This window comes from Pithys albifrons, chromosome 9 (genome assembly GCF_047495875.1).
Source record: "Pithys albifrons albifrons isolate INPA30051 chromosome 9, PitAlb_v1, whole genome shotgun sequence".
Classification (NCBI taxonomy): domain Eukaryota; kingdom Metazoa; phylum Chordata; class Aves; order Passeriformes; family Thamnophilidae; genus Pithys; species Pithys albifrons.
Window position 1 is genome coordinate 17,899,745 of NC_092466.1, and position 13,371 is coordinate 17,913,115.

Sequence of the window (13,371 nt, forward strand, 5' to 3'; positions counted from 1 at the left end):
TGAATGCTCCCCTTCCTGCTCCTTTCCTTAGCATTCATATCTGACCTGACATCACATGGGGTATGGAATACCCCTGTGGTTAGTTTGGGCCAGCTGGCCTGGTTGTATCCCCTCTTGGGATCTTGCCCCTCAGTTGGCAGAGGAATGTTATGGTGCTGATGCTGTGCCCAGCAGTAGCCAAAACACTGGTGTGTTATCAACACCTTTCTAGCTACCAATGCAAAGCAGAGCCCTGTGAGAGCTGCTATGAGGAAAGGAACTCTACCTCAGTCACATCAATACATTTACACAGGTAGATACCAACAGGACAAGGGGAAATGGTTTTAAACTAAAAGAGGAGTGATTCACAATAGATGTTAGGATGAAATTCTTTACTCAGAGGTAATGAGACACTAGTACAGGCTTCCCAGAGAAGCTGTGAATGCCCTGCCCCTGGAAGTGTCTAAGGTCATGTTGGATGGGGGTCTGAGCAACCTGGTCCAGTGAATGTCCCTGACCACAGCAGGAGGGGTACAACTAGATGATCTTTAAGGTCCTTTCCAACCCAAACAAATCTATGATTCTAAAAATTTGACAGTTTATTACTGAACTAGCACAACAGACTATGCAGAACACATGTCCTGACTGAGATGATGAAGGCCATAAGGGAATTAGTACTCAGAATTACAAAACAGAGAGAAGTTAAAGTAGTATCAAAAGGACAAAACCCAAACTACTGTATTACATTAGTTCAACTGTTATTAGTCATAAATTAATCTAAAGATTATCACTTACCAGTCAGCACTGCTTTTGCAGACGGGTCTGCTAAATCCAAAGCTGTTCTTCCATCTGTGTTCCGGATGGTTGGCTCAGCACCGTGCTGCAACAGCACTACAAAAATGCCTTTCATGAGAAAACAATTCTACAAGACAAGGCTTATGAGATCTATCATTACTGTAAGCTGCAAGCAATAAAAGAAACACCCAGTTACTAATCCTAACTTCCTCTCTCAGATTTTTCATGTCAGAATTCCCTAATGTCATCTGGGAACAGTTTATCCAGTGAACAACATTCACACACATTCTATGAGTAAAAAGCAGAGCAGAAAGGGAACAACAACAGACTGGCAAGACACACTTTCAGTTGAAAGCTTGTGACACACTAGAAAAAAACAGTAGCTATTTCCATCAACTCCAGAGCACGCGGATCCAAATCCACAAATGGCTGTGCCCTAGACTGTACACAGCGGCGCCAGGCCATGCATCTTGCACTCATACGCAGGACAAACAGGTAATGTTATATAAACAACTCTCTAGATGTGCTCCTAAAGCAAAGGAGAGCAAACCACACAATCAAAAAATTTGTTTCTTGATCACATATGTAACTTTCTACCTCTTAAGAAGTTCCTCTTAGGAACTGTGCAGGCAAAACAAGTGGTCAATATAACTGAAGTTTAGCTCCTGTCTTAACTAATTTAACATGGTTGTTACACACAGACAGAATGAATCCATTATTAAAACAGTTTTGTTCTTTCCACTGCACTGTGAGCAGCCACACAAGAGTCTAAGCTGAAATAGAACAGTTTAGCTCCATCACAACACTCTACAGTTCTTTCTCCTTGATGTCAATGTGAACCTTCATAGTTAGGCATTATCAAAAACAGTGACACATAACAAGTGACATATGAATTCATGTTTATGAAAGATTTTTTAGCTTTAACCCTTATATCAGCCAGAGCTTCATAGAATAAAAATGGTCTTTAAAAGGTTCTGGATTTTTTCACAGTGAAAAGAAATGCATCAGTCACAGGAAGAGTAGGAGAAAATTACCAATGCAGACATCTGTCTTGCCCTTAATGGCAGCTTCATGAAGGGGAGTGTAATTCCAATTATCCCGAGCATTGGGATCTGCACCATGCCGCAGGAGAAGATTGACAACTTCAGCATGACCAAAAGAGCAAGCATTGTGAAGAGGAATAAGGCCTCCATCATCTCGTGCGTGGACATTGGCACCACTTTGAAGTAAATATTCAACTACATCCTTCCGACCAAAACCTTGAAGAGTAAAAGGGAGAAAAGGTGTCAGGATGAGGTAAGAGAATTCTGTGTCCCACATGTGCACATTAAAATAATAAACTTAAATTTAACAGTAACCACTCTAAATAACAACTTCAACTGGCACTACTTACTAAAGGAGCATTTACACACTAAGGCTGTTTTTGAAACCCTTAAAAATCAGGTTAAAAATCAATAGAAAAATAATATTCAAGGTTACTGGAACAATGAGCGTCTTGATGGGGCTCCCACGAGTAAACACCTTCCTGAAAATGCAACAAAAAGAACAACATAGTGACAACAACAACTATTTTTAGTCATTTTATATGGCTATTAAACTGAACAATACTTTGTGTGATACCCTGGGCCAATAGATGGTCCCTGGGAGCAGTAAGGATGAGACTGGCTACAGGCCAACACACGCAGTGCCTCAAGGTGGAAGTGTTCAGGGCCAGGCTGGATGGGGCCCTGAGCAGCCTGGTCTAGTGACTCCTATCCCTGTCCATGGCAGAGGGGTTGGAACTACACTGGATCTTCAAGGCCCCTTCCAACCCAAACAATTCTATGATTCCGTTTACAATTTGTATTTTAAGCTTTTTAAAAAATATTCATATAACATGAAAAGTATTTTACAGAACTAAGTTTCTTGTTTTTTAAAAAAAGTAAGCAGACAGCACTACTCTCAGGTTAAGACTAGAAGCATAACTGTTTGCCTTCTAAAGAATAATTAACTTAATGTGTATACAGATTCCATCTTTGAAATGATCACTTAAGAAAACCCTTAGGGACATAGGTTTATCTGACACCATTCTATATTGAAGAAATTTATTATGAGTATGAACAACCATAATTTGAACATATTCATACTCTATTTTCAGTGATGTCTAAAATTATTATAAATATTTGATCATGACTGAAGTACAAGAATACATTTTCAAACACTTTTCTATAAGCCTGTTATTCAAGTTAGAGGACAGCAAAAAAATTTCCGTCTGGGAAATAACCCACATGTGCAGGACTTGGCTTTCCTTGCTTTAAGTATCTGATTTACAAACTGTTTTCCTGCAGAGATCAAGACCTGGGTGGGGATGAATTCTTAAGCTTTCCCCTCAGACATAATAACCATACAGTTGCCAAACATCAGGATACGCACTTGTAGCAAATTTAAACTTCGCTACATATTATCCACGGAATGTCAGTAGGTGTAAGTCCCTGCAACCGTAAGCTAGAAAGGATGTAATATTACTGGTAACACCACAGAGTTCCAGTGACAAAAGCCTCGAGACCTCAGTGACAAAGTGACAAAGCATACCAGACTTGTCAACATTTCAGTTACAACTGAGCTTTTAGCTTTAGCTTAGTTGTGGCTCAACATTTTCAGAGTATGTTTTTCACTAAAACTGACTTCAGCAAATCCTTCTCCTCAAGCAAGACGCAGGCACTTGCACTTTCACCATCTGGAGCTCAAAAAACCACAACACTACCATTATTAATCAACTTCTGGATCCCACTTGGTAAGAGAAGATCTTGTAGAAGTATATGCCAAAGAGGACAGGAAAAGTACTCAGAAAAGCCTTAATTAAATTCTAAACTTTTCTTCCCTCAAAAGTCTCATAAGGAACCACATTTGCCACAGATTTGTCTTGTTATAAAAACCATTTTATGTGAAACTTTTTAATCTCAGAATGAACTGCAAGTTGTTTTCGCGTAACAGTCACAAGGCTATACTGGTGATGGACTTCAGCAACACAAATCAGAGCTTACTGGCCCCTCGCCTACGACAGAACCACACACTGTACAGCAAATTCACTTTTGAGTCTCAACATGACACCCACCCACCCTGGCTGTCCTAACAGACAACAGGAGCTCAGCACACTTGGGATGAGAGCTGGATCAGACATACGGTCCATGCAGAACCTGTTCATCTGCAAAGGCACAATAAACCATATTCACTGTACATGCATGTGTATTTCTGCTGCCAAAAAAAAATCAGTACCTATACATATACCCATGCAACCATAATGTCTATATAGTAAATTATATGCAGTGCATTTCTCATTCTTAAATACATTTAGCTTTCCTAACAAGGTATGATAAATTCTGTTATTTTTCTTAAATGTGTCCTGATTTTTTTCTCCGTCTTCAAGCTTTTTAAAAATTCTGCTTCTAGTTTGAATGTATACTCAAAATTTACTAAATTCTTTGAGAATCCACTCAAATGAGACCTTCACAAGTGCCAGAGTCCTGTAAACACATCATCAAAGCTGTTATTTGATGACAAACTGCTTGGTAGCTTATTGAGTAACAAAAAATGTTTTCCAGGACTGCAGCAACTATGTTAGAAAAGCCTCTGATCAAATTTTTCATCCAGAAGTTACATATCTGGTAGCTAAGCCACTCATTCTTGTAAAGAAGGCATTCCTATCCCTCAAAGGGTTGATGTATAGCCACATTTTTGAAGGTAAAATGCCAACCTTAGCAGGAATCAATTCCATAATTGAAAATCAGCTGCAGGGAACCTCTTAATAGGCATAGAGAGTTCATCTGGATCCCTCTGTTTAGTACATGGTTTCAATCACATACAGTTGATGAGGAACCCGTAGCTTCTCCCTGTGCAAAGCCTGCATCCATTTGGAACATGTCTCTCAGTACAGCAACACCTTGCAATGCAACTACCTGTAGCAAAGGTAACGGGCTCATTTGCATCACATCAAATTCTGTAACTTCTCTCCAGCACTGAGTGTAGGGCAGGGATTCCTGACTTCCTTGTGGAAGCATCTGCACAACAGGGCACCATATATGGAAGGAGAAGTATTTTCTCATTACTTTCTAAAGGATGTGTGTACAGAGGAAGTGTCCAAGCTGCACAATGATCTCTCTCTGCTGTTTTCACTGAGAGTGGCAAACAGGGAGAGCCTTTGCTGACACAACGCAGGCAGCCACTACCTACTGTAACAATTTCTCCTTACCATTAGTCAGCTGCCGAAAAAACTGTTTCAACACTTAAAAAAATCCCAACATTGTAATTTTTAAAGGGTGGGGATTTTCTTTGGCTCACGAGCTTTTAAATAAAAAACATGTAAATGGGATCACAGCTTGCAATTGTGCAAGGCCCCATCATTATGAACACTTGGGGTTTTTTTTCTGCAGAGAAGGAGGGCTGCCTGCTCAAGATCTTCAGCTGACCCTCTTCTACTGTCTGTGACAGCTGAACATCCCATTGCACTTATTCCCTGAAAAGTTACAAAATTTTAGCTGACAATTCATGATTATTAATCATAATAGAAATGTGTAATTGTATACAATTAAAAATTATTTATTTACACTCACTATGTGTCACAACTGACATCAGGTAATATTGACGAAATGAAAAGCTAACAGAAAGAACTGAGCTCCAATTCATCTCCTCTACCTTGGATGTTCATATTTTTGAGGTATTTCAGATTGCAGGAAGGGCATTTTGGTACCAGCCAAGTGCCAAAAAACTTGTGATATTGTGAAGTTTGACACACACTGTGATGAAAAAGATGGACTCGAGCAAGTATGTGCAGCTCATGATGGGAGACGATGGAGCCCCTTTTTGGGAGACGATGGAGCCCCTTTTCTTGGGAAGGGTGGCGGGTTCCTGACTGAAGCTTCAGTACAACTTACCCACCGCACACAGTTGTGCACTACAAAATCTGAAGAGCAGCGTTTCCCAAAAGCCAGTATGTACAACCTCTGATAATGACACATGCTCACAGAGAGCTTGAAGCAGTTTTTTATTATACACTTTATTTTAAAATCCACTTTTGTAAAATGATACATAGAAAAAGTGGAATTTCTTTTTTTTTAAATGCTAGGTTAAATCTGTGAAAATACTTAAAAAATAGAACTCAAGTTCAGACCCCAGAATACCACTAAAAAACCCAAAAATAGGGCAATACAAAACCTATCAGCATATTTCAGCTTCATCTCTTCCATATGAGAAGTCTCAAATCTGAATGAAAGTGGTCAGAAAAGTTTTGTAACATATTTTCTAAGAATGCCCAGCCAGACAGTATAACCGAGACAGGAATACAACAGATTTTTGCTTTTACTTCCTGAAATATAATTCCTTTAGAGACAGAAGAAGTTAGTATTACTCCAACTGTGAATAACAGGGGAGAGGCAAAACAACACAAAAACAACCCCCAAATTCAAGAGTTACTTATGCCCACCTTTCACATGGAGTCTATTGCAGGTGGACTGACAACTGTGGAGTTCAACTTAAGGAAGTAAAGAGTGTTAAATGCAGAAATGACATAAGTATTTTATACCACATGTTTACCAGAAACTTTCAGCATCTCCTACAGTCTGGTGAGAGGAGCAATTAATGTCTCTGTATCAGGTCTGAAGAACATTTAAAGCATGGCCATGGTGTTTCCCATTTACACACCAACATTACAAGTCTAACAATTACATGAACCTATTGCTATGCAATTTTTTGAAGAAAAATCTTTCTATAGATCAGGAGTTCTCTAAAGTCAAGACAGATCACTGCTGTCCTGAGAGATAAACTAGATCACCAAATTGAACGAGAAACATCTTAGACACTCAAAGGAAGCCCAAACCAACCAAAACCAAGTAAACAAACCACCTCACTTCTCCAAAATGCTCTAAAACACACACATTTGTTTAGAAGTTCAGAGTTAATTAGTGAGCAGGCAGGACTGCTGCATTTAAAGGGATAGCTACAAAATTGTTTTCCTCTGACAGGATATTTTGTCTCTTGGGCTCTCTTACTGATCAAGTTTTTTAAACTGTGAAATGCTGCTGTCCTGAGAAGGCTTTCAAGAACTTAAGACCTCTTAAGTCTGAGTCAAGACCTCTTAACACAAAGAAGTGTCACCTTAAGTAGAAACCTTTCCCAAGACAACTGAGTAAAAAAACAAACTATCCATACTGCTTAGCTGTAAAGAAGCTGCTGTCTCCTGCAGCCTGCCAGCCATGGGGTCCTACATCTAAAGCTGTAATCAAATCAAAACAACACGGAAAATTACAGTCAGCTCTTTGTCTGAAAAGGTGGGATACAATCTTCTGGCCTGCTGCCAGGGAAAGCAGTTGTTTTGTGACGTCAGTTGTTTGCGTACTTAGGTCCTGAATTAACAAAGTCCATTTGTTAAAGATAAAAACGCAAAAAGCTCAGAAACGCGGTTATCTGACAGGCACCTTCGTGGGTGCAGCTCTAAAAATGCGCAGGCCTGCTGAAATCCATGAGAACTGTACCTGGGACAAGAGCCCCTGTCAGAGCTCACATGTCACAACACGAACAGAACAAACACCGCTCCAGGTGTCCTCGAGACCACCGAGGTTTGCTTTCAAAAAAAGGGGAAAAAGGGAAAGGAAACAGAACAGCCGTAGCTGCTCCGCTCGCAGCCCCACCGCGTGGGTGGCGCGGAACGCGCCCGGGGTTGGGCCTGGCCGGGCGCGATGCTGGGAAGGATGGAGCGCTCGGATCCCGCGCAGGGCCCGCCCCCGCGGCCCGGCCCGAGCGGCCCAGCCTGCCGGCGCTGCCCCCGGCCCGGCCCCGAGGGCCGCGGCGCTGCCCCCCCGCTTCCCCCGCCCGGTACCTGCGGCGAAGTGCAGCGGGCTGGACTTCCTGCCCGCCGTGTCCCGGCTGTTCACGTTCTCGGGCCGCACCAGCCGCTTGACCCGCTCCACGTCCCCGTTCCTGCAGGCCTCGAACAGCTCCCGGGCCGGCTCCGCCGCCGCCGCCGCGCCGCAGCCCGGTGTCTCAGCCAGGGCGGCCGCGCCGCCCGCGCAGCGCCGCCCCGCCATGCCGGGCCGGGCCCCGCAGCCCCCGCACACGCTCCGGTGCGGGCGCTGCGCCCCGCGGAGGGATCGCGCACCGCCCCCCTCGTGCGCAGGCGCGCCCGGAGGCACCGCCCACAGCGGGGCCCGGCCCGAGGGCCAGCCCTGCGGGCCCCGACGGGGGCGAGGTTGCAGCGGGCAGGGCCGGACCCGGGCTGTGCCCAGCAGGAGGTTGTGCCGGGCCGGGCAGGGATATGCCAAGCCGTGCGGGGAGCTGCGTGAGAGATAAGGGACACCTCCTGCCTTGAACCTGCTGCCGCTCCCCTAAGGCGTGATGAGGGCATAAGAAACACAGCGCCAGCGATTCGTCCCACATTCGTCCCAAAATGTGCCTGTGCTGCTTGCAGTAATTAAATAGAGTAGGAGGCGACGACTGTTCAGGAACGCTTTTTTTCCCTGTTAAAATGTGTAAGGCTCAAAAGGAAGTGATCACATAATAACTATGAAATGGAAATTACACAATATCAATGACATAGTTTTCTTTTTTAGTCTCAAAAAACAGATATCAGAAAATAGTGTTAGTTGACTGCCAGTTCAACGTTTTGGAAGGCAAAAGGAAAGCAAGCACCTCTTTCCCTCTGGTGAGCCTCTGGCTTCATGGAAAAGCCTGACCCTAAGATGGGACTGACTGGAAGAGGATTCAGTCGATAATTTTGAAATGTATTTTTTGCACTCATGCCATATTAAAACACTTGCTTTGGAAAAGACAGTTGAATAGGGTCAGTAGCTTCCCTTTCCAAAGGCAGAGATAGGTACCTCCAAACTCAACTGAACTTGCAGACTGTTGTTATATGAGGAAAATCAGTGGCCTAAGAACAAGGAAAGAGATCCAGCCCCTTTGTACAGTTCAGTGATTTCCATTCTGTTAAACACCCTTGTCCCTGAAACAAGGCAGTTACATCCACGTTGCCTCTCCCTGGTTCATACTAATGCCTAAACTGTGCCCAGGAATTTTTTTTGGAGATTACTACCTGTGGCAGGCCCACACCATGCTATAGCAGCAGATCAAGGTCCAATCCCTGTGCCTGTGTCCTCGCACAATTTACTGACTTACACGCAGCCACAGTAGCAGTGTGACAGAAGAATGCAGCCAGCACAGAAACAGAAACCACTTGCTTCGGCAAACACGTGATGCCTTGGTCATGTGTGTTTTCTGTAATCCCGCTGTTTTTTCTCCCTTTAAATTACAAGCTGGGCTCAGCAGGCAGGGAGAAGTCAGGCTATGGCCAGAGTTCCTGGATCAGCATTGTCACGCATACATAATTCATCCAGTGCTTTGCATGGGGCCATCATGTTCCAGAATAAACTGTCATCAAATGTGGATCATAGGCCTGCAGCCATCCCAGACCTTCCCAACTTCTCCAAAGTATGCATGATGAAAACTTCCCTTCCTAAGCGCACGCTCCACAGACTGAAAACAAGACCTGCAATGCTGACCTTTGTATCCTTTATTGGCACCATCAGCATATCTGGAGAAGATATACAAGCTTCTGAGTTCATAAACACTTCTCTGGGCCTGCAGTAGATGCAGCAAATGCATTAACTTGGCTGCTCTCATTTAAAAACTGAAGAAGTAGAGTGTGTATCTGAAAGTATCTAGACAATGTATCTAAAAGTCTGTGGAAGTGCAAATACCGCTATAAATACAAACACATCCTGCTACTCAGGTCTTTTAAGTAAGTTTAAAATCAGAACAATTATTTAACTGCTCCACTATAAACTCTATCATTGCCTCTTTCCTTGGTTTAAGAAATTATTAAGTGCTAATGAAAAAAAAAATTGAGTTAGAAAAAGAGCAGGATTATAAGATTATATAGAGTATGGTCTAAAATAAACAAACTCCCCATTCTTTCTGCATCACTATACCCAAAAGATACTATTACTCTAAATTACCTATAGCCTGATTTCCTTTTCCAAGGTCTTCTTGATAGCTTCAGTCTGAAACTATGGCAGGTCTCTGTGAATGGAAACAAAAAAATATTACACTGTAAGAACAGGATTCAATTAGCCTTGAATTCAGTGAGTCAAAGACTCACAGCATATTTTAGGACATATTCAGTGTATTAATAGTCTACACAATGACTTGAGGTTCACATCAAATAAAAATCCCTACTATTTTTTATTTTTATTTATGAGAAAATAATATGTAAAATCCAATGTTTTTCCATCTTCTGTACAATATTATGGTTAGAAAACCGTAGCTGAAATATATGCCCAATCCCACACAATATATGTGGTAGGCATTTTTCAAGAGGCAGCAGTTTATTCAAGAGATTTTCCAAGAGGCACCTGTTATTAACACCACCCGAGAGGCTCAGCTATTAACAGCCCGGAAACATCTGACTGTTATTCCTTTTGTGTCGTTTGTAATACACCAATGGCCGCTACCTTTGCAGTTCATTTATGCAAGTGGCATAATCGAGCCTAATAGAAACATAAAGTATTTTGGAAGTGTGCTCCGTTTAATTAGAAGCATGCTTGGTTGGTCGCTAGAGGGCAGGAAAGGAAAGGAGGAAAAAAAAAAAAGGAAAAAAGAAGATGATGGAAAAAGAAGAGGAAAATTAAATAGAAAAAGAATTAGAAAAGTAAAGAAAAAGAGGGACTGTTTGGTACAACAGACTAAGGCAGCCTTACAATGAAACCCTTTTCCTTTCTGCTTAAGAGACTGTTTGCTTATGGAGAGAGACACTGTCCATGCCAATCTACAAGGCAGTTCATCAGACTTAGGATTTTCAGCTGTCAGCCTTTCATGTCATGAGGATTTCTCAGCATTTTCTAATTGGTCCCTGCAGTGCTTTGCCTTGCTCTAGGAAGCAAAGTAAAATGCTAGAATTAATGGAATATATTAAGAGTTCAGAAATTTAGCTTATTCCAAAAGGAGAATGATCTTAAATTTATTCCATTTGAAGTATTTCCAGATGAGACTTGGAAAAAAACCCAAACCAGTGATATTTATTATTTTACATCAAGGAATAATAAAATATTCCTATAAAGAAAATAGTTAATTTTCAAAAGAAGCAAAAGGGATCTATTGCTTGTTACTACATTTTTATAACTATAAACTCAGTGCAAGCTACTCTTTCTAAATGAAAAGAGACACTGACCAATTTAAGAAGTACAAGCTCACAACAAAAATAAAGCAAGTTGTAAATCAGATAATATGTATAGCAGTAGATCTTTAAAGAAACTTTCTCCCTTCCCTTCCATGTTCTATGCATCAAGTACTTTGACTGTGCATCTTGAACAAGCAGGAGCCCAATCTTTTTCTCTGCTAGTCACCTGCTGTTAGTGGTGTATTATATGGGCCAGCTTTGTTTTACCAGCAGATGGGGGTAAAGTGGAATAAATATAAAATGTTGTTCTGGAATAATAAAGGGATTAAAAAAACAAGAAAGGAGACATGGAGATGGTGAAATGTTGAGAGACTGAGCATTGCAGGGAGGAGCAAAACAGAGCCAAGTGGTCCCTGTAGGAGATGGGGATGCACTGTGGATTGTTGGCCAGCTGTAACGGTGGGGGATTTAGTTATCAGAGCATCGTCTGTGTATGCAGCAACCAAGGTAATTATTCATCAGCTTGGTGACTGCAACGACAGTCAGAGAAGAGTGTTTTTAGTGGTAGGGAGAAGCACAGATAAGTGTATGAGAGTTCATGGTAACTAGATTATGCACTAAAAAACCTTTAGTCCAGGACCCTTGTGATTGATTTAAAATTATTCCAGTTTTGCTGTCAAAGATTGCTAGACAGAAACATATCTAGAGGGCTTAAAGGGAGCTTTTGTTTGTTTTTCTGTAGTGCCTGGAACATTCTGGGCTGACAGAGTGCTTTTTAAAAAACATAGAGTCCAGACATGTAAAGCAGAATTGCATGGGTTGCCAGCACAGGAACATGGCAGAGACCTGGGAATTTGTTATTTGTTATTAGTGAGAAAGCCACGAGCAGCAGAGGAGCAGCAGGGCCAAAGATCAGCTTTGACTAGGGATGCCAGCAGAACAGATTCATTTGTGTTTCAAATAGGTACGATAATATGAAAATACTAAAACCAGTTAAAGGCAAACTGGAGTGTCTATCCAACCATAACGTATTCAGCTTTTCTGAAGCCAATCAAAAGAAAAAAATTGTGGGCTACTTAGGTTATAATCTACATAGAAGTGGCTGAGGTAGTAATGGGGAAATATTGGTTCTCTTGAAAAATCATCTTAGAGGGATGAAATTTCAGAGAAACAACGACTAGTGAGAGATTCTCCATGCATTTAAATTGCAGTGCAAGTGACAATTATTTTAACAGATTTCCATATTTGTTTCCTGTTCCAATTAAAAGCAAAAAAGAAAAAAGGCTATGTGGAGGTCCAGACATCTTCACAATCTATCCTGGGCATTTAACAGAAGCATCCAGGTCCTCCAAGTAATTAACAAAGCAGGCAGGTTTCTCAGTGATGTACTCTTAATTGCCCTCTGAAGCACTCTCTTTCCACTGATGGCATAAGAAGCCTATACTTTTCATTTGGATACCTAAATCAGTTGTTGCCTATACTTTATGAATACCATACAGGGCAGGCAGTGTGAAGGAAAGCATAGAAGCAACTAAATGCAATGGTTTTTTGGAAAGTGGTGGTGTACTTCTCCAATTACTTGCACATAGATCAGCAAGTTGTGATGCCTCTCCCAAGTTGTTATTTCCGGATAGATCTTTGAGAGGCAATTTCTCAACAATTCAAATTATGGTTTCTTGGAACACAGTCCAGGGGAATAAAGACACCAACCCCCCATGGCTATTCTTGACTTAAGCCCAAGAAACACAGTTACTTTGTTTAAGAAGTTGTTTTAGTTTCACCATGAAGTAATAATTACCAAATCCAGTGAATTTCAGTATTTCTAAAGGAAGGCTCCTGCTGAAAAGTGGTCCATGGCACTGATTCAGAAGAGAAACTGAAATGAGAAGGAATTTGATTACAGTAGAATTAAAATTTGATATGAAAACATTAAAATCCTAAGACTTACTGTGAAGAATATATTTATGTATGTTTTTAACTGAATGACAGAAAGTAGGAAACAAGTTCAAATGGTTGTTGGAGTCACACTGTAATGGTCACAAATTTTCCATAATAACCAATAAAAATAAATACTAATTTTTTTTTTAAAGGAGGATTATGAGATGTGAATACAGTTATTTATATGTCCTAGTAAGCATAAGGTATCACAGAGCTAAACCAACACATGACAACCAGAAACTTCTCATTTGAGATGATTTTTCCAACACCTTATGGTTCACTGTAGCCAGTAGTAATGTCTCAAGAAGGGTAGAGTACATTTTGTGAGGGATATTCTTGGAGAAAAAAAGTTTTGTGCTTCATTAAGACAATTCTTATGTTCCTGCAAACAACATTTAAAATCTCCATCCAAAGATACTTTTGCTTGTGACAGAAAAATCTTGTAGTACTCAGGCAAAGATATTTATTTGCATTCCTGCCTGAATGTGAAGTAGAGAGCCACACTGCATGTAAGG

The 13,371-nt window shown here is 41.3% G+C and overlaps 1 protein-coding gene across 1 annotated transcript in view; it reads right to left on the reverse strand.

Moving 5' to 3' along the window:
- Window positions 1–8,355, reverse strand: part of TNKS2 (tankyrase 2) — a 30,584-nt gene extending 22,229 nt beyond the window's left edge. Inside the window, exons 1-3 of the mRNA XM_071564466.1 lie at window positions 7,625–8,355; window positions 1,809–2,033; window positions 775–870 (exon numbers count right to left, since the gene is read on the reverse strand). Of these exons, the coding sequence (XP_071420567.1) occupies window positions 775–870; window positions 1,809–2,033; window positions 7,625–7,832 (529 nt within the window). The 5' untranslated portion in view covers window positions 7,833–8,355. The remainder of the gene's footprint in view (window positions 1–774; window positions 871–1,808; window positions 2,034–7,624) is intronic.
- Between the last annotated feature and the right edge of the window lie 5,016 nt (window positions 8,356–13,371).